This window comes from Anser cygnoides, chromosome 13 (assembly GCF_040182565.1).
Source record: "Anser cygnoides isolate HZ-2024a breed goose chromosome 13, Taihu_goose_T2T_genome, whole genome shotgun sequence".
In the NCBI taxonomy this organism is placed as follows: Eukaryota; Metazoa; Chordata; class Aves; order Anseriformes; family Anatidae; genus Anser; species Anser cygnoides.
Window position 1 is genome coordinate 2817828 of NC_089885.1, and position 26284 is coordinate 2844111.

At 40.4% G+C, this 26284-nt stretch overlaps 1 protein-coding gene across 2 annotated transcripts in view; it reads right to left on the reverse strand.

The window, feature by feature from the left end:
- Positions 1-16700: 16700 nt before the first annotated feature.
- The window catches only part of SMARCA1 (SWI/SNF related, matrix associated, actin dependent regulator of chromatin, subfamily a, member 1), a 33579-nt gene continuing 23995 nt past the window's right edge, over positions 16701-26284 (reverse strand). For both annotated transcript variants that reach the window (XM_048070691.2, XM_067004889.1), the window contains 2 exons: positions 21805-21915; positions 16701-21128 (listed from right to left, as the gene is read on the reverse strand). In XM_048070691.2, coding sequence (XP_047926648.1) covers positions 21057-21128; positions 21805-21915 — 183 coding nt within the window. In that variant the 3' untranslated portion in view covers positions 16701-21056. The remainder of the gene's footprint in view (positions 21129-21804; positions 21916-26284) is intronic.

Sequence of the window (26284 nt, forward strand, 5' to 3'; positions counted from 1 at the left end):
CATAGCTGCTTTTCTGGAAGGTGTCTCGTGTCCAGAGAGGCAAGAGGTGGGTCAAGGAAGAGGGGGAACATTGTGGACTTCTCTGTCCTGGCCTTTCTCCAGTGCTTCCCTGTCCACCGTAGCCCATACTTTTACAACAAAACAGGTCCTTCACTAGGAGGATCATTGTGTGAAACATTCAGAAGACAATGGGGAGGTAAAGAGAAGGTATCACACAGCCCCATAAAGGTAAAAGGTTTCTCTTCATCTCAGCTGCTGCAGGTTCCATTAAATCTGGCTGGAATTTTGCATCTGCAACAACTACAGAATTAAGACTATAGGATATAAAGTTGTAATTTAAGTCTACAATTAAAACAAAACTTTTCAAGAGCTATCTTTTATACTTCCCAATCTGTGCTTCTAGCTTTCTATCAGTTTGAGGCATTTTTAAAGCCCATTGCAAGGCATAACGCCGCACCGTTCCTGGGAAGTTAAGTGGCAGGGCCTCAGACAACATCTGCGACCAAGCAGGTGCACTTTGTGCTCCACTGAAGAACGTCCCATTTTTCATAGTTGGATACTGCTGGGGAACCTCATTAGAAACCAAATTACTACCTGCATCAGGTTTACACTAATGTATTGACATCTACAGCGCTTGTTAAATGAACCGTAAATCCAATACACTAAAGTCATTTTCAACTGAATCAAATCAGGCTTCAGTCAAAAGAATTACAATTGTTATATACTTAATGCTTGGCACTTTCATGGTGTCTCCAGCTAGATCATTTCAGACACAGAGAGAAAATTGTAAACCTATGAAACAGTACAAGCTAAATTGGACACACTACAAGCATACTAAACACAGTGCTAGGAGTTTAAGGATGATAATTGGCTCTAATTGACTAGTTGGTAAAGCTATCCAGGCATCCACAGGCGTGCTCCTTATTAATCTGTTTTCAACATGCTATTTCCTTCTCCATAGTTAATTTATACTTTCTTATTATAACACCACATTGTTTGCATTTCCTAGAATCTTTGCTTTTTAAATCTTTAACTCTTTGTCCCTCAGAAGGATTGGCTTTGTAGGAGTTATGCAAGACATACAGCTGCAAGACAAGGGAGAAGACAGAGCAGCAGCACTGCATACAGCCATCCTCAGACCTATATTATATCATGTAATTCTCTGATTCCTCAGACTGCTTCAGTCTCAGCAAGAGCCAAGATGCTGTCCTGGAGTTGGTAAGCCAATTCACTCATATTTTCTCTTCCCCTCACAGCCATAATTGATCATTTTTTAATGCTGATCTAGAAAACCTTGAGCCATGTGGGAGTGAGGACAGCATGAACCCCACATTTCCTTTTTGCTCAGTGTAGAGGAGCACCTGGTTGTGCCCATATAAACCACACAAACGGGAATGCCAGAAGAGGACAAAACCAATTTCTGTGAGGTCAGCTGGAGGAATGGGACAGCTTGGATAAACATAGACATTTAAAAGACCTGATTGCAACTCAGTACAGGTATGAAATTGAACTAGCAGATTTATCCAGCTGGATTTTTCTTCAATCTCATACAGATTCTCTCCTAAAAGGTCTTGTATCTGCTTAAGTCAGAAATCAAAGACAGTGAGGCAAGATGGAAATTAAAATCAAAAATATACATAAGCCAACTCCTCTATCAGCATAAATCCATCCTGGTACCAGTGAGTTACACAGACATATTGCATCTGAAGAACCAGCTCCCAATCAAGAGTGTAGAGATTAAATTCATTTACCATGCCAGACTCTAAACAACCTTCTCTGGCCTTTTGCTCACTAAATCCCAAGCAGATCATCTGTACTCGCATTCGTCTTCCCCTTTGCATTCTTCAGCAAAGAGGTGCTCCTTGGAAGAGATAGCCATGCAAAGGAATAAACAGCTACATTACATTTATCGAGCCTAGAAGCAGTTCTGCCAGAAACTAACTGGTGGTTTTCTACTATGTGAAGAAAATATCCATAGAAAGGGTGGAAACTACTTACTTCCACTCACGTGGAGAGTTGGATTGGCTGGAGAGCTGAGGCTGCCCAGCTAAACAGTCATCTCTTCTCTGGCCCTTTCCATTCCTGTTTACCATTTTTCACATAGTCTGTGCTGTTTTTTGGCAGTTCACTATGCTATTCCCCAGGGACCTTAGCAGAAAGTCACCCTGCCAACGTACTGAAGGACAATTTTTCAACACACTGCTGCTCATCTGACACATTTAAAGAGCTTACAGTGAAAGAGCAGATCGTTCACTTGGTGCATCCCACTCCCCTGCTGTTGCTCCAGTACCAGACCCGCTCCTGAAGTGGGGCTCCTGAACCTCCCAAGTCAGCCAGCAACAAGGTGGTTGACCTGTCCTTTGAATAGATCTAAACCAGCACAGGGGCAGGTCTGCCACCATGAGAAACCAATACAGCTCTGCTGAAGTCAGTGGGCTGCTTCTTTGGTATGCTTTCTATTGAGTGCAGGGCCGGCAACTCATGGAAAAACATAGAAAATGCTGATGAATTCAGGTAAAGCCAGAGACTCAAGCAGAATGAAGATGGTTAGACTGGAAGGTCATACTTGGAACAGTTTTGATTTTAAATGTTTCTTACCTTTATTTCCCAAACTCTTTTTTACCCCACTTGGTTTTCCAGCACATTGTTAGTTCTCTCTCCCCTCTGAACAAACATCACACATACAAGTTACACGCAGGTTATTTCCCTGGACTGCCCAGTTTGCAGCAGCATCCATCAGGAGGTGGATCACAACAATATGCTGCTGGGCATGCAGGATCAACTCTCTGCAGTCATCTCTTTACAGAGGTGGTATCTGGGCAGGCTGTGCCCTCCCTGCTGACAAACAAAGAGGGTATTAGTTCACACAGCCCCTCCTACACTTTTTCTACTGTGTGGGTTGGTTTTTTGTTCCTCTAGTAAGAGTAGTTACTGCTTTACCAGACGTAGGGTTGCTTGGCACCCTACAGAGCCAGCTACAGCAGGGTACATACACTGGATGCTTAACAGACAAGTCAAAGTGTTAGTGGGATAACATGGAGAATTAGGAACTGGAGATCTGTTACTAAATACATAAGCTGCTATAGCACAAGAAAGAATCAAGCCTGACACTTCATTGTAGCTGAGTCTATAACACATACATCATCTGTGAACCCAGACATGGCACACGCATTCTCCAGAGGATTAGGGGACCATAGGACTACATCGGGCTACACTTTACAGATGACAAACAAGCAGCAGGGCAAGTGGAGAACAGAGTTCAAGGAAAGGCTGGTCCATTCGGCAAGGGGAAAGAGCTTCAAACTACATACCAATGAAAGGGCAACATCAAGAAATTGAGGTTAGCTCTCAGCCAGCTGCAAAAGCTCAGGAACAGTCCAGGAGTGTCTATAGGAGACTTTAAAAACTAGTTGCAGATCCAAATATCAAAGAACCAAGTTGTAAAGGAAACTTGAAATCCTAACACAGTAACTGAACAGAAAGGTTGTTTACAGATCTCTTCAAATATAACACCACAAACAAGACAGTAGGTTAATTGTGTCCTGGAAAAGACAATAGATTTGTTGCAGCACAACATCCGTGCCCAAACGCAGAGCAAGCCAACTAGCAAATCCAGCCAGAGCCAACACATCGAGGCCCATAATCAGTACAGTAGATCAAAATACCTTCTTCAAACATCTCTGATGAAGGCTTCTGCCTGTTGAATTAGCTGCTGTGCTTCAATTTATTACTTTTGATGACTGCCTTTTGTCTTCATCCAAACTAATTATGCCTAAATCAATGGTAATAGTAGATTTGGCATTGATCATTCCTGTAGATGCTCTCAGCTTAAATTATGTTTTTGCACAGGGATAATTCCCTTGATATCTCCTGCCAGAGCATTGACACCTGAGTATTTATTTAACTAATTATTTTTATGCACATGTCATCATGGGCATTTGATGTAAACTGCAGGAATGCAAACAGCTTCTCTATCCTATATTGCCCAGAGACATCACGAGATGAATTCCCTTAGCAGTGAGCTTCTGTCCAATGCGCTAGTCAGAAATGTGGCCATGTTCACAAGACCAGGTTCCTCAGCCACAGACTGTGCCAGGCAAGGTGTCCACGCAGAGCATGGTGGAGTCTTAGCAGTATGGGACCAAATCTACTGATGCAATAAACTGTGTCTACGTTGACTGCAGTGCCAACAGTTCAAAACAGCTGAAAACTGTCAGCATTTCTGGTGATATAAAGACTTCTGTATTGCAGTTGCCTCTCTAATTACCTGGCTATTCATCTCTTCCCTTGCTCAAAAAGGAACAGCAGATTCTGAAAGAGAAGTGAAGCCCCCAGTGATCAGGATGACAGTGGGTCCATCTGCAGGTCCAATCTACCAGAAACTAAACAATATGAAAGGTGTACGGCACTTATGGGCATAACTTTTCTGTCTGCTCCACCTTTAAATTAAAAAAAAAAAAGAGAGAGAGAGAGAGAGAGAGAGAGAAGCCTGCCTGTACGAATGGAAAGGTTCCTACATTGTCAGAGAGAAGTACCATTGGCCACCTTCTTATTGATACAAAGATTACTCAGATTGAAAGTACCTGATTAACTTTACCTACAGAAAAGCATAACCAAATAGATAAAACAAATTCTGACATTTGAAACTCAATGTAAAAATTCTCATAGTCCCTCTACATTTGAAATTTGTGTTGGCTTGTAAAACTAGCAGGATTAGTTTCACTGACAGATTAATTTGCTTTTCGATATGGACAAAGTACTCTGCAGGATGAACACAAACACTCTGCAGGCTCCAGAGGATTGCAGCAGCACATTTCACCTCCAGGTCAATGGTTCAAACTCAGTCTGGGGGTAGGGACTGAAAAATTTTTAACATCTAATGGTTGCTCAATGGTCCATGAGAAATTAGTTTTGTGGTTGTGCCTTCACTCCAAGTAACACTTGGGAGCATCCTAGCAGCAAACCCTCATGCTTCCCAAGAGGATCTTTACTTTAAAGGCAAGTCCACCCTTGAGCTGGCTGTGATACAGTTGTTCAGGATCAAAATAGGGTTTCATGGCATCAGGGCTTATCAGCAGAATTCAATTTAAGTGAACATCCAAGACAGAATTAATAACCAAACAGCTCCTGTTAGAAACAAGATCTGATTTGGTGGTGAATAAGCTATTCCCCTCTGAAAGTTTCTTATTCCCCCCCCCCCCCCCCCCCCCCATTTGCAGATACTTTTGTTTCTCAGAAGAAATTAGTAGGCCTGAAGCCTGAGAGACTGTGGACAGTTTTGGAGCACTTCCAGAGGCATCAGACAAAGCACAATGCACCTGGAAAGGCCAGCTGTGGGCAGATGGAAATGAGCAATAAGCCCGTTTTCCTTTATGTAGTCCCACACCACCGGTAATACTACCCAGAGGCGTCATTCCGTACCTGATCTATGAATACTGAGTCACTTTTGTCCCAGTGAGATAACACACTTACTGTATTTTAAAGGCAGAAGGCTACTTGAGATTTTCAAAACTGGAAAACTCATTTTAAGGCCAGAGCTTGAGACACGTTGCCTTACTGAGAGAGAACACCTGCTCCCACAAAGGCTGCTCTGAGGACCTTGGCAAAAATCACTGCACTAATAAAAGCTTCACAACCAGGCAAGGAGAACAGCTGTGCTGAATGCAGTGCTTTGCAGAGAAGCTGCATGATCACACCTTCAGGACTTCCCACACCTGGGCTGCAGACACCCCTGTTCCTCAGGGGAACCAAGAGATGCTTTGAGGCTTTTCTGATTTTCTTCTCCTGCAAAGGGAATGCTTTCAGGGGAGCTCCAGCCATACTTCTTCCCCTTCTCTATGCACACTACATGGGAGAGAAGAAGAGAAGCTGTGCCACACCTCACTTGCAGTAAGTAGAAGAAACAAAATCTGAACTTGCATGTTTGCCAGAGCTTGCCCTAATAGAAAAAAACAGCAGATGGTTAAAAAGGTTCTTGCCCCAGCTACCCACCTGTAACAATTTATAGCACCTGATTTGGGGGCATTAACCTGTGCGTGCAAAATGTATCCATTCTTATTATTCACTGTAAATGTGTCATAAGCATGGAAATATGCCCAGCAAGGCTACTGGTGCTGGTACTGAAATAGAAAACAGCCCATTAAATAGAAGCAGTAAATACTCCAAAATGCAGTAGATCTTGTTCAGTTATATAGCACCAGACAGGCATTACACCTCGAAAACACTTGGCTCCATCTAAATCCTCTCCTTGCCATCCAACCTAACTCTGCAGTGCAAGAAATTGAGGGGAAAACCAGCCAGGTAAAATCCACACAAGGGCTGCAAATACATCAGCACTTCAGTAACTGCTGGCTTCTAGAGCAAACACCTGTTGCCATAAGAAACAGGCTCCACTAAAAGGTAATAGAGGTGCAACACAGACAGGGGTTACTCTGCCAGACCTCCTTGTCCAGAGCACAGACACATTCTGTGCGGTCCAGGGAGCAGAAACACTAAGCAGAAGGCTCTGCTGATGGTAGCCGGTGGTTTTGTGCTGGAACACAGGACTGTGCAAGAGGCAGAAAGGAAACCATCCAACGAGATAATGGGAAAGGAGGGAGATAGCTCAACTCATACAGAAGTATCATCAGATGATCCTGAGCAAAGAGCCAGTGGTTTTTTTTGTTTGGTTGGTTTTTTTGCAATTTTTTCTCTGCGCTATTCTGGCCTGACTTAAGCACGTGGGGGTTTTCTTTGTCAGGCTGAGATGTATATCAAACCTGCCACGTGGAATTGAAGTAAGTTTTTCATTTCAGGGCTCCCCATATGATACAAATACCTTCTCTAAGGATCTGGTATGAAGTTCATAGGCAGATGTTTGTTAAGAGGAAGGCCCAAACACATAATGCAGCTGCCTCTGGGTAACCCAGCCTCTGGACCAGCACAGACACAGGGACAGGACAGGCACCAGTGTCTTCCCAGCACCGAAGGGCCCAGACATGCTACCTGACCTGCCTACTGCAGGATGAAACCTGGCCATGCCTCACGGTACCTTGTGCTGTTGTCAGCCCCAGAACCCACATGTTTTTCTCTACCAAAGACCACAAAACCTCATTTACTCCCCTGATTGCATTAGCCACTATGAAACAAAAGTAATTTTTAATAAAGTGTGCCATGGCAGAGAAAAATTGATACAATCACAGAGCCGGGATAATAGGATTTAATTCTGCTTCAGATGTGCTAGTTTTAATAAAAAAGGATTGAGCAAATCTAAAATAAATTACAGTGAAAGGTCAGGCTTATTGCTTGTACAGTTATGTTAACTCTTCCACAGACACTTTTACAGACTGTATTTATGAGACCTTTTGATTTTCAAAAGAGGTATAAAGTACATCTGCAATTTTCCCATTATTTGCGGCAATGTTTCTTCTACAAGTGTCATTTCCCAGTGCTTCCATACAGATTTCTTTAACCGACATTTATAAGAAATGATGAGTTATTTATGGGGTGGTTTTGTCGAATTAGTGAAACTAATCCCCACTGGAAAGTTAAACCCAACCAGAAAAAAAAAAATTGTTAAGGGAACGATGATTCCCATTTGTGTGCCAGCGACGCTCGTGATTTCTTATTCATTAGTCATTCCACTGGCATGTCATTTATTCAATAGGAAACTAATCAATTACTTATTTTTATACGTAGCTATGGCCCCGATACTGTGAACTACTCAAAACAGACATGAATTGAAGAGAACTGCAGCCACTGAACCTTATTGCCGGGCTCTTATTACTATCACAGCAGCACCTAGAGACCCCAGCCAAGATCACAGCCCATTTCGCTCAGCACTGCTGTAATGCAGCTCAGTATCCATCCTACCCCTGAAGGATATACACAGCACACACAGGCCCCAGCAGGGGAGAGAAAGCCTGCAGGCTGCAGAGGAAGGAGCTTGTCATGGTCACAGCAGAGCCACGGACATGCAGCAATGTCCCAGCTTGCAGGGATGCGCTGCTGCCAACTGGTCCGTGCCCTCCCCAGCCTGGGCACCACAGCGGCACACATACTGCAGGCACAGCCAGGGACTGACGAGCTCTACAGCCAGCTGAACTACACCCATCCAGCCCCACTGAGCTGCTTGCCTTTGCCCTGGCTACACAAGTCTACCATGTGCACATGGGTGTTCTTGCATGCTTCTCTGTGTTTTTACACACCTTACATATGGAAGAGAAACCACCTGTTTTACATCAGACTTGAGATGATGCTGAGACACAACTGGCTCTGCAGTTGCTACCAGGGAAATCCTGCTGATTTTGATTAAAGGAGTTATTGGAAAGAAAAGAAAATCTCATCCACTTGTTGGTATCTGTCTGTATCCATGCTTTCAGGGAACCTAGGTACAAACCCATCAGCTGTGAGAACAGACAAAGTAAGCTGGAGTGTGTCATCAAATGTTAAAGTAAAATTAAATCTTGGTTTCTCTGCGAGTTCTGCTCAAGACCCCAGCATCAGCTAAGAGCAGCTCCAGTAGCACGAGGCTGCACACAAACACTGCCAGCAGCCACAGGGCAACAAGGACCTGCCACAGGACCAAAGATGGTGCCTGTGAAGCCCCTTGACAAACTCTGCTTAATTTCATCATTTCTGCTTTAGACAGAAAATTTCTACTTTAGACAGAAGAAAAAAAGTGGAGGTAGAATGGTACTCAGAGCACAAACTTGTGTTCAGCAAGTACAAATGATGGACAGGATGTGTGCATTTAGAGGAGCAGTGCCTGCAATAGAGAGGAATTGATTAGCTTTTGAGTCTCTCTCTGAAGAAACAAAGAACACCAGACCAGATCCTGGCCAAAGGCAGGAGACACAGCACAGAAGGAGTAAAAGACAGTCCCACTCACAAAATAATAGAGCCGAGGAGATGAAAGAGGTCAAGTAGGAACAAAAGACATCTAGAAAAAGCCAACAGCACTTGTAAGATCATTGGGACAGAACATGAAACGGATCTCAGTGAACAAGTAAATGTCAGCTGTCAAAAAAAAATCACAAAAACAAAGTTGTGTGGTCTTTTTGATGATGATTATTAGATGACTAGTAAACTGGAACAGGATGTTGTCTTCATTTTTCTATCTGGAAGAACATAGCAACTCTCAGAGATACCCTCCTCAACTTCACTTCAGCAGGTGAAACATCTAGCAAGTTCAATATTTTGATAGATCTGTTCACATATACTTTTCCTTCTGATGCCACTGACTCTTTGACAAGATAGCCGTATCTATTTCTAGCTAGATAAGATACAGACATAAACTACAGTCTTTGCACAGGACCTACTATTTATAACCTGTAGTGACTTCAGAGGATTCACATCAATCACAGCAGATCTCCAGCAGGAATGTGGTCCCCATCTGACAAAACTGACTATCTTATTTTGTCTTTTATTTTAATGGGTTTCCTGCCAGCTGGATTCTGCCTCCATTTGATCAAGGGTACTAAGTCTTCAATCAACTCTTCTTGTTTTTTCGCTCTATTTTTGAGAGCATTGACCTAAATCCATAAAAAGCAGTAAAAACAATATTGTTATTTCACAACTTATTACTAAAGCTAATTCCCAGAGAGAACAGTAATTGCTATAACAACCCTCAAAAGGTGGTCTCAAAGCTCTTTAAATCAGAAGTAAATTGTGTACATAGGCAAGCTAGCAATGCTGCTGATCTCGTGTTCTAAGCACCTTCCTTTTCTGAGAAACAACACAAAAAAGCAGGTACATAATCCACCAGCAGCCTTAGCAAAGCTGTATTTCCTCCAACTCATCCTGCTGGAGTAAGTGCAAGGCAGACTCTCCTTCGCTCTGCTGCACCCCGGCACATCAGGCAGGCTCTGAATGCCAGGTGTTTGGGGTTGCTTCATCTGGTCTAGTCCAGAAACATCTAGGAGCAAGGAAGAAGTGTGACAAATGATGAAAAGTCTTGGAATAACTTGGAGTGCAGTCATTTAATTCCAATCCAAAGGAAAAATGTTATTTTCCCACTTGCTGTTTTAGCAGAAGATGTTATTAACTCTGTGTTACTTTAATTTCCTCTGCCAATGAAGCCTTCCTGACCACATGCAGACAGCCTACATTCAACACTGCATTGAGCCCTTTGTGCAGGAAAGGTGCAGTTTTCTGAAGAGTGATGCCCTCAGCCCATGTACAGGATTCAAAAGGCAAATACAATGAGCAAGATAGAGGTAAATATTAAGGAAATCAGGTGGGCTTCAGCCAACCAAACATCCTTTTCAAAAGGAGTTCTGTGTCTCAAAAAAGCAATACCAAACATACAATTCACTGAGACACTTTTTCCACCTACTATGATTCAATAACATCATTGTGCTCCTGTTTTACATTGTGCTCCTGTTTTCAGTGAATTACTGCCCATAATCCTCCCTTTCTGCCTCTGCACCCAAGATTAGCTCTGGGGAGTCCTTATTAGACATATTTAGTCCATATTAGACATATTTTGGTCATTAGACAGATGACCAAAGTAGAATCAGGATTGTTAAACACAGTGACTGCGGCAATCTGTCAATACAGAGAGACTATTAGGAAAATAAAAATAGTAAGTTAACAATGCACAGAATGCTATACATCTTACAGCAGTCCAACAACTGCTGCCTGTGTTCTACCTCCTGCCAGGGATTCGGTCTCTTTATAAAATCATTGTGCCTGCCTTGCCAATTCAAATCACCTTTATTGCTGAAAAGAAACACTGAGCATCAGAAAGGAACAAGTTTTGCCACAGCGTACAGAACTTGGTGCTTTTAATAGCAGAAAAAATTATTATGGAACTATGTTCTGTTTTTCAGTTGGTTTTGGCTGATTTCTCACTCATCCAGAGCTGCTGCTTGTAAGGATCCCTGGCAAGAAATTGTGATGCTCATCTGATGGCACAATGAGTCTCATTCCCTCTGCCTGGTAGGGGCTCCAGGTGATGGTAAGGATACCCCCAATTACCTGATAGGCTGTTCTCCAGCACCGTTGGCATGAAGTTATCTGCACTTCAGGGTGTGGTTGGTGGGTTACCTTAAACAGCCTCCACCACTACTTCGTATTCAAACACTGGGCCAGGCTTCCTGGCAAGGTGGTTGATGCCCCAGGCCTGGCAGTGTTCAGGAGGCAGTTGGATAATGCTCTTAATGAAAGGCTTTAACTTCTGGTTAGCCCTGAGGTGGTCAGGCAGCTGGACTTGATCTTGCTAGGTCCCTTCCACGTGAACTATTCTAATTCTAACTTTTTCCAGTCACAGCTGCAGCATTTTAAGGAATTGCGGGCATAGTCATCTCCTTCGACCATTATCAATCAGGCCAAGGCATGCCGGTTTGTAAGGCAAGAGCCTGAGCTTGGCCCCGTGCTGCTGAATCAGCACAGCGTGGCCATGGCTCTACCAGCACCTGCAGTTGAGCACATGCACACAAAAAGCACAAAACCATGCCTAAAAGCATTGCACTCAGGATGACTTCCCACTTTTCAGCCCGTCCCACCAAGGACTGGATAGGGATCAGGACCTGTGTTCAGACAGCAAATCCTTTCACTACAGAACTCTAAATACACTGCTAAAACCTAAATACACTCCTAAAGCAGGGCGCTTGTCAGTGTTTTAACGAAATCCTATTAGCATCCAAGAAATAAGTGGCCTAACATCATTTTAGTGCTTCTGATTCTGCCTCAGGTTCACTACAAAGCAACTTGCAGCTCGATAAACTTTGACATGTTCTCATATTATAAAAACAAAGTCAAAAACTTATTTATTCACTTTTTACCTCATAAGTCCCAAATCAATAATTGCACCTATTGATTAACAACATAAATTCAAAACATTAATTTACACCAAGTACCGTAATGTAATAAGAATGCAACAACTGTATTTGTGAAATTGATTTTCCTTTTGTTACTAGCAGAAAATCTTCAAGCCCATACAATAATCAGATACAGCACACAGAGGAGTTAATTAGCACTGAATACCATAAAAAGCAAAAATGAAATTTCTTTTTAAGTACGGAAAGGAAATGTTGAGTCTCCAGGGCCAATGTTTAAACAAAATAAATTTCTTGTACCTCTTCTACATGCGCATTCAAGAAATGTGAATCACGGAAAGGTGAATTTCAGAGCCTGCTAAAATCACTTTGTAATGTAAACAAGTAAAATGATTTCAGAGGTACAGATGCACAGAAGCTATAAAGTAATGCTGAAGCATTATTTTAGAAGGGCGGTATTTTGTGTTTTTTTTTATTATTATTTTTAGTTGCGGCAACAGTTTTAACAGTAAGTCACTGAAGCACAATCCAAAGCGATGCCATGATGTTTATACTGTTTTTGTGGCACAGAGGCTCCTACCTTCAAGCATCAATCGAACACAAGTGCATACAGAGCTCAGTTCTTGCAGGCTGGCTCCGAGCTGCTTGTGGTATTGTTCTGAGCACTGCATCCATGGGAACTGACAGCTCAAACTCTGGCAGAGACCTTTTTAAGTTAAACTTCTACAGTCTTGGGGCAGGCAGGGCTATCCAAGCCCTCCCTCATGTGATCCCTATCCATTCATCCAAGTACTTTGCAGGTACTTTTGGCAAGGAGTGGCAAAATGGGAGGAGACGGCTGGACTACAGTCTTACCCAGATAGAAATCCGGGCAGGAGCATCTCAGCACAGCCACGGCACCAGCCTCACGCACAAGGGAACAGAGCAGCTCCATCCTCATGGTTCCTCCTTTCAGCTCCACCAACATCACCTGGGGTCTGAACAAGAAAAGCAGAACAGAGAAGTCTAACGCTGTTTTTGGAAACTACACTGTTCTGAAACCAAACACACCGCTCCAGTGCCTTCAGAGGCAACTCCACTCACTCAGCAGCAAATTACAGTGGCTTTCCTTTAAATTCCAGTTTATTACCAATAAAAATAGATAGAGTTAGCCATCAATCTCCAGATAATTGCACAGAGTTTTCCATCACAGCTCTTGCCCTAGCCTGGCGCAGGCAGTTGTTTTGAAGCTCCAACCTTTTCTCTCGGTGTTTCAAACGCTAGCAGAAGAGCCTGCTGCGGGAGCTGCCTTTGCACGATAACCAGGAGTCATGCCAAGACACCCAATCTGTTAATTTGGACAGGTTTCCAAGGCGACTCCTCGTGAAAATATCCACGATGTCAACTGGCCCAGCAGGATTTGAAATAAGGCCTGGATGCAAAAGCTTCCTCTCAACCAAGAGCTGCATTTATCTTCAGGGCATCTCACACACTTGTGCGACTCTGTTGGTTACAGGGACTTGACCACTCCACTGCCCAAAAACAAAGCTCCAATGTTTAAAACAAGTCACAGTTTGGCTGCCCAAACCCAGGGTCTGGAGAGATAACAGACTCCAAACAGATCTATAAGCAGCTCTGAGATGGGTCTGTAGCACCCAGAGATACTCAAACCAGGCAGCTACAGGGCACAGGAGAAGAGCAGACAGGCAATGACCTCCCTTGTGATGGGGCACAAGGTACCCAATGAAAACACTAATGCATATAGTTAAAATCCTATGGAGACACTGGGCGTTTCCAAGATCCAGGAGCAGGCACAAGTGTCACCCCAAGACAGAGGAGAGAGCCACCAGCTCAGAGGGCTTCTCCTGTTACCCAGAGCAGAAACCAGGCAAGCACAAATCACATCAGGTTAAGTTTTATTGAGAGGAGATGACTGAAGCTGTGGGTTGATGGTGCACAGCACATGGGGGAAACACATCCAGCTAAAGCAGCCTTTTAAGTCAAACAAAAACACCCATAAAACACATATTTAAATATATATAATAAAATATATAGATATGTAATAGATAAATATATAGGAAAAAATTTAACTGTTCAGTAGCACAACTCAAATTATGTACCGAATCAGGGCTCCAGGTTGACCCTGCCACCAAGTGATTAGTACATTTACCAACACATTGAGTTAGGGCCCCAAGTTGTTGAGCAGTATTTAAATACTTATTTAAATACTCAACTAGGAAAATGTTGGTCTACAAAAGGTGTATCAACCTCTAATGAGCAGCTGTTTGGTTTTTGGTTTTGGGTGGGTTTTTTTTGTGTGTGGTGTTGGTTTTGTTTTGTTTTTTCCCAGAAGAAGACAAGAGCACTTCACTCACAATTTCTATTCAGATATTTTGACTAAATAAAAGACTCAGTATCAGCGAAGAGCTGAAAATCAACAATTTTTCTCTGATCTTATTGTGCCTACTACCACATAAAAAGTTCATTTTAAAAAGCGGCAGTCAATGAACAGATATTTCAGGCAGGAAAAAAAAAAGAGCAATTAGCAAGTTCAAGTTCTAGCCATATGTATATAAAGGATACAGCTAGTGACACATAATAAATACGAAAAGGACGTTTATGGTTTACCAATATAGTTACTTACTATATTGCTGACTTTACTATAAGATAATAGAGTTTTATAACCCGTTCCTCAAGGCAAATGAGGATTAAATTTTTGTGACAGTAAATTTCTTCAAAAACCTTGAACTATAATCAAGTTGGTACCTGAACAAACCAATGTGTTACATTTCTTTGGAAACGGGCACTGACCACTTACACCATAGGTATACCCTTGGTGTTTTGTAAAAGCTCCATGAAATTCAGAAGCCACCAGAGCGCAACAGTTGGCATGATTTGTGCAAAAGCTCAATTGCAGTTTTATTAGTTGAAGGACTATGATGCCTAGGATTACTGGCATAATTTCAAATACTCAGCAGTCGAGCCTTTTTTATTTTCCTACGTAGAAATCACAAAATAAAAGGGAAAACCAAACCAACCAACCCCATCCCACCCCAAACCACCAAAGAGATAAGAACCTACGTAACTGGAATTTCAGGCCATGTTGAGAAAACATGAAAGCAAAACATCTAAGGAAAGAAGTAAGAGACTTACTGGACTGCCAACCTTTACCACAAAGCAGTCTCACAAGGAAGGCCCACCTTTAAGTTGGAGAAAGACAACACATAATTAATGCTAATTACCAACATCCTGAGCAGATTTTAAGACTTTGTGGCCTTCAGCAGTATCCAACTAATTAACGGAGAAAATAAATGAAGGTGACTTTTCATGCTGCTTCCTATATGCAAGAAACTGCCCTGTAGAAGCCAAAAGGTCTGTTCCCTGTAGAAGCCAAAAGGTCTGTTCCCTGTAGAAGTGTCTGTAGTCTGACCTCCCCAGCCCCTCAACGCCTACAGCACGAATGACCCTATGCCACCACCAGCAGACACCTCTGCACTTTTGGCTCTTTCTAAGCTAGCAGCAAGAGCTGCCCCTTGTCACAAGTCTCAGTTCCACTGTGCTGTTTTCCAGGTAATTTGTTTGCAGTAGTGGATGTAAAGTTCCCCAAGGAAGAGATATAACCGGAGAGCAATGCTCTGCAGTTAGCCGGCTAAGTGTACGAATGCACTCCAAGCAAGACATCGAGTTTCTCTGGCTCCCCTGCTTAAGTGGGGCTCCTCCTGCAGGCATTTCCTGTGCCCAAACCCAAGCGTTTGCATAATTCCCGTACAACCACAGGTCACAAAACAACTGCATTAGTGGAGTACGACGTGGTTGACAGTCGGCTGAATATGAGCCAGCAGTGTGCTCAGGTGGCCAAGAAGGCCAACAACATCCTGGCCTGTACAAGAAGCAGTGTGGCCAGCAGGGCTAGGGAAGTGATTGTCCCCCTGTAGTCAGCTCTGGTGAGGCCGCACCTCGAGTACTGTGTTCAGTTTTGGGCCCCTCGCTACAAGAAGGACATGGAGGTGCTCGAGAGAGTCCAGAGAAGGGCAACGAAGCTGGTGAGGGGTCTGGAGAACAAGTCTTACAAGGAGCGGCTGAGGGAGCTGGGGTTGTTTAGCCTGGAGAAGAGGAGGCTCAGGGACGACCTTATTGCACTCTACAGGTACCTCAAAGGAGGCTGTAGCGAGGTGGGGGTTGGTCTATTCTCCTACATGCCTGGTGACAGGATGAGGAGGAATGGGCTAAAGTTGTGCCGGGGAGGTTTAGGTTGGATATTAGGAAGAACTTCTTTACTGAAAGGGTTGTTAGGCATTGGAATGGGCTGCCCAGGGAAGTAGTTGAGTCACCATCCCTGGAGGTCTTTAAAAGACGTTTAGATGTTGAGCTTAGTGATATGGTTTAGTGGAGGACTTGTTAGTGTTAGGACAGAGGTTGGACTCGGTGATCTTGGAGGTCTCTTCCAACCTAGATGATTCTGTGATCTCTTCAGGCCTGACTTCAGAAATCTTTGTTTATTAACATTAGGTTTATTACAACCGTTTAGTATTTCTCTCCAGACTTCAGCCCACTTGGTGGCACAGAGCTGTCCTACATTTTTCAAGTCCTCCAACAGGAGGAACTACCAAGTAGCTCTGCAGACAGGATGGCTGTTCCCATTACAAGTTCTGATCTTTGAACAGAGCAGCTTCTCCAGAAGAGTTGGTAGGCACTGTTTCCATACAAAAAAAAATCTTGGAAACAGTAAACTTCAGCACTTGCAGACCAAAACAGACACAAAGAATATGTAAGAAGCAGAATCTAGCTACGGGATCATCATCAGCCAGGCACTAAGCAGAGCTATCTGAAGCACTGTAGTTCTTGTAGCCACATCTACTACTAGTGACCAACAGCTGCAGTGATGAAATTCCTTGGTCCCTACCATTCTGCATCTCATAGACTTCGGCTCCAAACTATTTTATTTTAGTAACACACCACAGGTATGGGAAAAAAAAACAGTAATATACTTTAATAAAGCATCAACATACATTGTATCATATCAAGAGACAACACAGGTAAGGCTGTCACAAAAATACAGGCACTACTAGTATTTAATTTGAGATCACAGGAGATGAGAAAGTTTGAAAGCAGATGAGGAACAGCCACACACACCCCTTATATTCAGCTACCATAGCCTGAAAGCTATGAGAGGTACAAAAACAATACAAACAAATCCAGCTACTTTGAACAGTATCCAAGTACGTGGGCCAATTCGTACCAGAAGTATAGTTACCAGAAGACATAAGGTTCATATCAGTTTTTATATATGTACAACTTAAGAAACAAATGTAATTTTTAAAGAGTTCAGAAGTTAACTTTCAACAACACAATGTAGACTTGAAGGCAGTAAATCTTACTCCTATTAAGGCTATTATGAAAGGATGGGTACCATGCAAATGCAATTAAAACGTTACATTTCAAAATATGCAAAAGTTCAATTTTAACTTTCAGAAAAAAATATATCAAACATTATAACTGTGATCCGCCAAAGCATTTTACAAACATGCTTGAAGCTAAGTACATGGACTAAACTGACAGAGAAGGTAATGAATACCAAACTTGAGTATCTCAACCAGACCAGAAGTAATCAGTTCCTTCCAACATCACCACAAATGCCAATGCCTGCACCAAACATTTGTCATGTCATATTCACAGGCTGCAGCTGGCTGCAAAATTCAACGTGCTTTTTCAAGCTGTAAGGCCTGCATAGCTTGTTGTTGGTTGGTTTTTAATAGCTCTGGCATTAATTTGTGATCACTGAACATACTTAACACCTCCAATGAACATGGGGAAGAGGCATGCACAGAAAGAGCCTGTGGATTGACTGCGGACTGGGCAGCACACAGCTGGAAGCACGTAACAAGTTACTTCCATCAGGCATTCAGACAGATTCTCCTTAGCTCCCATACACTGTACCCCTTGCTTATGATCTCAAAGAGAAAACTGTTTTTAAACCATAACCTGCATTAGCACTAAATCCAAGAAGCAAGTCCAATCAACAAGAAATAGAATCTTAGTTAATATTTTAGTATAGCGATGCTACTTGTTCAAATGGTATCTAAAGATGGCTTACGTTACCAGCAGATAGAAAACTTCATTTTTTCTTTAGGTCATTATAATAATTTGAAATTAAGGACAATGAAGATGGCCAGCTCTGTAACTTTTATCACCACTCAAAAATAAAGTGTTGATAACTTGAAAATAACTAAAAGAAAAAGAACACAAGAACCGTTGTGACCTTTCCCAGGATGTTACATGCACCATGAGAAGTGCTAGATTGCTGCACTACTTTCCTTCTTCAACCCCAATGCTATCATAATCAAATTGTAGTTGTGTACTCCAAAGGAGACAAGTTATTTTCAGACCTTTTATATCGTATTTCTTTAGCTACTATCAAATTGCCTGAAGGTTCAGACTTTTCAGAAGTTCCTCCTATGACATTACATTCAGTGCTTACAAGTTTCTTAGAAGCAGTATTCCTCATCTAAGAAAAAATTAGTTAAAAGTAAGAAGATTCCTTTATTTCAGTCCATCTAATTTTGAGTCACAGCAGCATATCATTTGGATTCTGCTAGGCACATACTGTGTAGATATGTGCAACATGAAGAATGAAAACAGAAAAGAAAGATCCATTTTACTTTAATCCTGACCAGCAGCTGTTAGCAATTTTCTTTAGTTATCACTGTGGGACATGATGGATGGGAAGACTCAATATGCTGAGGAACTAGTATATAGCATACAAGTGCTCTCAAGGACTGTGTTCAACAGCACATTTAGTTTAACTAGGAACTACAGACTGTAAGAGATAACAGATAGTTCCTGGGAGTATCTATCATTCTTCAGAGAAGGTGTCTGATCAAGAGGATAATATCTGGAAGAACGACTGCATGATCTTTTGCTACATAGCTAGCATACCATGTCACTGAGGAAGAAAAGTGAATACTAACTCAAGTGGTAATGAAAACCAAGAAATCTGCATAAAAGAACAAGTTGAGATATTACCATTTTAAGTTTACATATACTTTGCAAAGAATACAAAAAACAGATACACAAGAACATGCAAGTGAAACAAAGCTAATCTGCAATAAACAGGAAAACAGAATACACATTTTAATACTTAAGGCATTAAAAAGTTCACTTGATTATGCTAAAGAGTAGCAATGGAATAAGGTCTAGACCTAGCCAATGTAATTAAATAAAAATTCATTTGGCTCTTCCAGCCTTTATTTCCCTCCTCCTTTTTACTTGTTTTTATAACTTCAGATCATAAAGTTACCAAGTGACATAGGAGAGGAGAAGTAACTGTAAATAAGGCATCTTCCTCTATTAGTAGCAATGCTCCAGAGATTTGTGATCATATAGATGTAGCTGCATAGCCATTTTACAGACCGTGATTAGACTAGATGTCCTTCTACCAAGGATAAAAGAGGATGTCGACTACTCTGATACCAAAAATATTATTTGAAAAGACATCCTTTTCCGAGTTCACCCTATCCTACCTGGGGTGCATACTCATTTAAAAACATATTGACACCCATCACTAGCCTTCTGTCTGAAAGATGTGCCCCATCATCATTATTAGGCATACCTCTCAACTCAGATGAATCTCAACAGATAAACACCCTTCTTTTTAATCTACAAGCTTTACAAATAAAAGCCCAGTACAAATAATTAATGACTTGGTCCCCAAACAAAAGCTCTACACCAAAATACAAAATCCAATTAGTAATCTTTCAAGATGCCAGGCCAAGCCATCACACTCATTTTGCACAAAACCTTAAATGCAGACTATCAAGGAAGTCTAGAAATTACTCATCAAGCTTATAGAGATTAATCCCAGAACACTTCAGAGCCATTCCAATAGATTTTAATTGACATGAAACAATGCAGACAGAAGCGTGTCCTAGAATTCAAGAGAAGTTTTATGAAACTCAAGAATATTTTATGAAAGCCAAAAGTTTTACAAAATTAAGAGAAAGGTAGCCAACACAAGCATGAAATACAAAGCAATTTTATCACCTCAAACCACTCAAGAAGGAAGCAAACTGTACTAGTAGAAATTTACAGGTCGTCTTCAAGGAAAGTACCATGTAAAGCACACTGCATTAATCTAGACTTGACATTATAAGGGCAAGCCTCACTGTGGCAAGGTCCATACTAAACACCAGATCAGAGACAGAAGATTAAAGTAAAACATTAGATGTCACAGTCACTGTTCTACTGATCTGGGAAAGGCAGAGACTCCAAGGTGAACAGAAACTATGAACCTGCCATTCTCGCGAAGTCAAAAAAAAAAACAGTACATCCAACACTTTCATCCCTTCATTAAAATAGAAATACTAAAAAGGAGCACTCCATAACATATCCCCATTGCTTCTGACTGACATTTGGAATCAAAGGTAAAAGCAGAAAGTTAGCAGAGATAATTAGAGCAACAGAGATCTTTTAGCACAAGGCAGCATATCTGAGCAGCCTACCAACCAGGAGATGATGAACTTTGTTTGCTACTTAAAAAAGAAGCTATTAGTCAACTACTTCAGTTCATTAGGCGTATAAAAAGTTCCATCTAGAGGTCATTCCAAAAAACACCTTGCCTTGTGTTTAAGCATATATGCAGCCCAACAGAAACCGATGATAATAAGGAAAAAAATATAAGTATCTGCTGGCTTTCCTTCTGAGTATTTCTGAGAAAAATGTCAATTTAATGCTGACAGCAAACAAGGATGTCAGTCTAATTAGATTTTTTGTTTTGGCATGCTCCTGATCCTATCTATATACTCTGAAGAAAATCTGATCGATGATGAAGGCACAATTATACAAACCTTAACATTCACTCTAGGTGTAGCTATGCAGAAAAGGGATGGGGGGGGGGGGGGAACAAAGGTGAAGTACATTTCTCTTCAAATATTTTTAATTCAGTTTATTTTCCCACAGCCATATAAATTTAAAATATGAAACAACAATAATACAGCTATAGAATCTAGGTTTCCTTTCAAAGCAGCAGCATATAAAACATATAAAAGCTAAAACTTCAGCATAAGCTTAAAAAAACAAGGACTGAGTGAATTTTGCAGAAGACATGAAATTCACAAAATACAGTACACAAAAATACTGGAATGCATAAAATATAAAGCTACACGTTCTAGGTAATGAAAGACATTGTAAATATACAAAATTTGCTAAATTAAACCAAGGGATTTGTGAGCAAGTACCATGAATACAAAGAAGTTGGCAATTAATACTTGTAGATGAAGACAAGAAAGGGGCAGTTTTATATTTAGCATTCATTTTGCGAGTTCACGACTTCACTTTCTTAGCATCTTTTTTTCCGGAGTTCTCAGTAGCCAAATCTGCTTTTCTCTTCTGTGACTAAAAAGGAAAAGAAAAAAAAATTAATTCCAGCAAATGGTGGCATCATACCACAATGTTTTTAAGTACATTAACTATTTTAAAAGATAAGTAACATTAATGCATTCTATTTTTAAATTCAGTTTTGTGGGAGTTAACAGAAGGGTAAACAAAAATCCCAGATTTAGACACTTAATTCTGCTACCCTTTTTGCTTTTTTGATGTTCTGCATTACGTGGTCTCAATGGTACAAGTACTATGCACACCATGAATTGGATCAGAAGATCAGGACCTTGATTTATTTATAGTTTTGCTGTTGATAAAGTGACAAATCTTTAAAATAAAAGGAGCACTTCTTACTTCTTCCTCCAGAAGCTAGTACGTAGTGGAGTAACAACAATTTTAGATTGAAGTCAACATATCATGTAGGCAGAAAGAAGAGCTATGCTTTCTTAAAAAGTGCCTTAGCTACTTACACTAAAGCCTCTTCTCAAAAAAATAAGTAAGGACCCAAAATATTATGAATTGGGAACATCTGCATAGAATCTAAGAGAGCTGTGAATAGACAGATATTTGTTTAATCTCTCAACTAATGGTTTATATTTAAACAATCAGTTACTATTACCTTCTTTTTCATCTCCTAACAAAAATATAATTGAATTCTACCACCCTGGAAATAAAGTGCTGCTCAACATACCGATGTGACTTTTGATCCTCTTTTCTTCTTTTCAGCTCGTTCTTTCTCCTCAATTTCCATATTCTCTTTTTCTATTAATGATATGAGAGTATTACAGCGTCTCTGAAACTCCTGAGGAAACAGAAAACAACAAATTTTAAATGCATCATACAAACTCTCTCATCTACAAAAAAAAATACTGTTTTTCCAGAAGTGTTCAATACCCAGATTGGTAAGATCAACTTTGTTATTGCACATCCGTCTTTATCTTAGTGCAACCTTTTCTATAAAGAGAGAAAGGCAAGATATTTACTGAAATATTTGGCTTCCTGACAGTTTTCAGGACTGCCTATATCTTCCAAGGTGATGTTCCTAAAGACTGATGCAATCTTTCATCATGTTTATGTGAAGCAAATAATATACTGCTGCCAGCATACTATGCCAGATTTTAGGAAGAGGGGTCTTCAGGTACATCTTTAAAGCAGGAAGAAACCAAAGCTATCTTCAGCAATATTTTGCGGTGGCACACAGACCTTTTTGTGATGAGGTAAGACACTTTAGAGCTCTAAACTGGCAAAAATCTATCCAGTTTTAAGCCTTGAACTCACTGTCGTATCTACCTTCAGTCAAAATGCACCCAAAAGGTAGGAGGCCTTAAATGCTTTTAAGCATTAAGACTTCCAAGCCATCTGAAAATGTTCAAGATTAAATGACAAAAATGTCATTTATATATTAAAAAATATTTCCAGTACAACTGTCACAATACTTCCATTGTAGTTAATAACAGTTGGCTTGGTAGCAGAAATCATTTGATTCTTGTATCCCATCTGGAAAAATAGTTCTCTTACCAAATACAGAATATGTACTTATTTCTATTATTATTATTGTTTTAAGTATGTTGAAAACAGCAATTCCATGGCTAGCTCTTTCCAGCACAAGGCAGGAAGGTTTCTTCTGATGAAAAAAGCTGGAAAAGAGCATCTTACCTATTAAACTCAGTGAAAAAAAAAAAAGTAAACCATAAGCTACCCGAAAATTACCTAGTAGCATAAAGCTCAACCTACAACTGGTCTATTCACCATGAAGTGAACAGGTGACCTTTTTGCCCAGGAATTAGTCTCCGTTTTCTTAGCATCTGTAACCTGCATACTGCCTCAGCCATCATGCATGCTTTCTTGATCCTGATCATTCTGAAACAGACAAGCATATGACTCATCTTGGAGAAGTTCATGTCCTAAGACTAACAATTTTCCTTAAGTTCTCAAGGTGCCACAGATTCCTCTACAAATCGGGCTGCAAGGCCTTGGATGAAAGCTGCACAATCCAGAATGAACACAGAATCCTTCCACCTTTCTTATAAGCAAAGAGAAAAATTCAGGAAGTTTGTCTTTACAACTCCCTGCTGGAAAGGTTCCAGTCCCACGCATGTAGTTTTACAGTCATTTCTGCCACATCCGTGTAAAAGTAACCCCAACCCCCCCACCACAAACACAACCATAAATATTCTCATGTCAACCAATAAAACCCCTCAAATTTCATGCAAACAACAGCATTCAGATAAAAAGGCTACAAGTCTGAGAAAACTTGGGTGCAAGCCATCCCAAAATGTATTGCATCCCCAAACACAGAACAGAGATCTGTCCCCAAACACTTCACAAATCAATAGAGGTGACTGAAAAGAGGCAGAAGCAGAAAAATGATTGCCAGTATGTCAGAAGCATTTTCCATCATTTGAATTTGTGCATGTTATACTCGAAGACAAAGGAGCTGTAGGTATAGACTGATGACAATCTGTTCCACAAAAGCAAGCAGTTCAACCTTCCTGAGTGTAAGAGAAATTACCTGGTGTTAAATTCAAGATAAACAATTATCAGAAATGCACCAAGAAATAACCTCCAGACATTTGCCTACAGCACTGAGAAAAACCCTCTTATTTGCAAGGAAAAAAAAATGCTTGTATAGATGCGTATGTTTACTATAATCAAGTGTTCAGGTTGACATTTAGTCTTTCCAGACTGCTACCCCAGAACATGCAGAGGGCAGAGGATGGAATCAAAAACAACTTTCTCAGGAGAATCACAGAAGCAGCTGACAGTAGCATGTGGTATGCACACAGGTTTCTGCTACACCTACTATCACAAAGAGAATCTGCATTACAAATTCTGCCCTGAACTCCTGAAATTTCTGTATGGACTGATCCTGGACTGAACCATCTCATTTCAGTACTACAAAAATACACTTCAAGTGTAAAATGCCCTGCACCTTTAGAGTTGCAATTTCATTCAGTATGGCTGATATTTTTCTCCTTAGGATTGAAAGAGATGAGATGTACTTTGCTCTTCACTTCATAGTTATAAAGACTAGTATTGCAATAAATAAGATGGGAGCACTGAACCATCACCTTCTGCATGACCGAAGGCAGAGATGTTGGCTTGATAGAGAAAGTAGAAGTCTGAAGCTCTGTCAACAGGCCTGTACGTTCCTGTATTTACATAATCGTTTCTTACACTGGCTAGGGTTACAGAAAGGTAAAAGAACGTACATAAATTACGCCCAGAAAACAGATATGTGATTCACTATTGCCATGATATTCTGCATTCTTTCTGCATGGACAGAAATAAAAGAATAATTACTAAACTATAAAATTAAGCTTTTGTGCATAGTTTAAAAAAATCATAGTTTTAGGCACTCTCAAGCTCTGAAAATTTACATTTTGGGTTAAAAAACTGTTTACGGAATAAATCACTGAAGCAGAATCTTTGTTTTCCAAAGAGAAACCTTCAGAAGGAAAAGAAACCGAAATAAGAAGATGGAAGATAAATAAGCTACTTATACGGAATTCAAGAGACATCTAGTGGTTAGTTGAACACAAAGTCTGAGAGCCCAGTAACAAGTACTTGTCAGAATTACACTGCCCTTCCTATCCTGTTTCATGAGTTTGAATGCAATAAAAGGTAATTTTGAGGTCACATGAACTTCAGTGTTCTAAGAAGGCGTTAATTTATCCACTTTCACTGAACTTACTACATAACTCTTTATAAAAAGATTTCTATTTATACTTAGTATGTTATTCTCGGAATCAAATGACTTTCCAACACTTTTCATCATAAAAAGCATCAAGCCAGTGCAAAATAGACCCACAGAAATGAATACTCCCCAGAAATACCATGGTATTTGTATGCATAAAGTGTATCAGTTACTGGCAATTTAAACCATACATATCATGGCCATTTATAACAATTAAGAAAATTAATAGATGCATGAAATGAAAGATTACTTTATCTTTGTGTTTTCATACCATTATTTCAGCTCCATAACAGTAGAAAAATAGTATTAACAGGTAGAATTTTGAGAAAATATAAGCTAAAATTCACTGTATTTCCACCCAGTCTCTCCATTTCAGCATTAGATACCACAGAACACGGTTCTACATGTTAGGAAAATGATTCCTTTCTCCTTTAAAAAGATTTTTTTAAGGAACATAATAATCTGAAAGAAGACTTAGAAGATTTAAGTCTACCTCTGACTTAAAAACATCAATTAATCTTAAACGTTGAGCTATATTTTTAATTTCTAGTACCAATTTATATTATTTCCTTAAGCAGATTCCTCCAAAGACAACTGAAAAGTAACTAAAGTTAATATTGGAGAGGTTTTTATGGTCACAATTTTAAATCCAGTATCTATTCAAACAGACATTTCAGCAAGAAAAGTCTTCAATTATTTTTAACTAAGAACATTTTATGAACATTCCCTAAGGCTGGAAACAATGAGTGAAAAGTAATGCCCAGTGGCTCTGCAGCTACTGAACTATCCAAAAATGCAGATTTATATACAAAATGGCATGAAAGTTACGTGACCACAACATATCATTTAATTAGAAGTTTGCTTACAAGGCAATGGGAAGTATCTATGAGAGCTGTGTAAGGGACAGGGTGCTCCACTATTTTGTGTCAGCCATGCACATATGGTTTTGTGTTCAGTCAAACCAAAAAATAGGTGTTTCTTCTCTTACTCTTTGAAAGTAAGATCAGATTATTCCAGGTATTATAAGAAAAATTGGGAAGTACACGTTCCCCTTATAAATACATTCACATTCCAATTGCACATACACGTGGTCTTTAAATAAGGTACAAACTTGTACTTTTTATCTGTAAGAAGGAACTTAATCAGGTAAATTTGACCGAAGATTCCAGGGCTGAGCTAACAGTTTCCTTAAAACCATCCCATACTCAGAGGCTACTGCCTACATAGCTTATCATTTGCAGCCACCAACACTCCCATTAGTATTATGTTCTGTTACTTAATATCTAAATTAAAAAAAGAATGCCTCTGCTCTCCAGAAAAAGGAAAAAATACAGCCAAAATTCAGAGTACTAGTCCACTTACTATCTAGCCAACTTATTTTTCTGAGTATAAACAAAATCTGCAGAAAACTAAGTGAAAAAAGCACTTAAATATGATAATCCTTATTCAAAATTACAAAGTTAATTTTAAACCA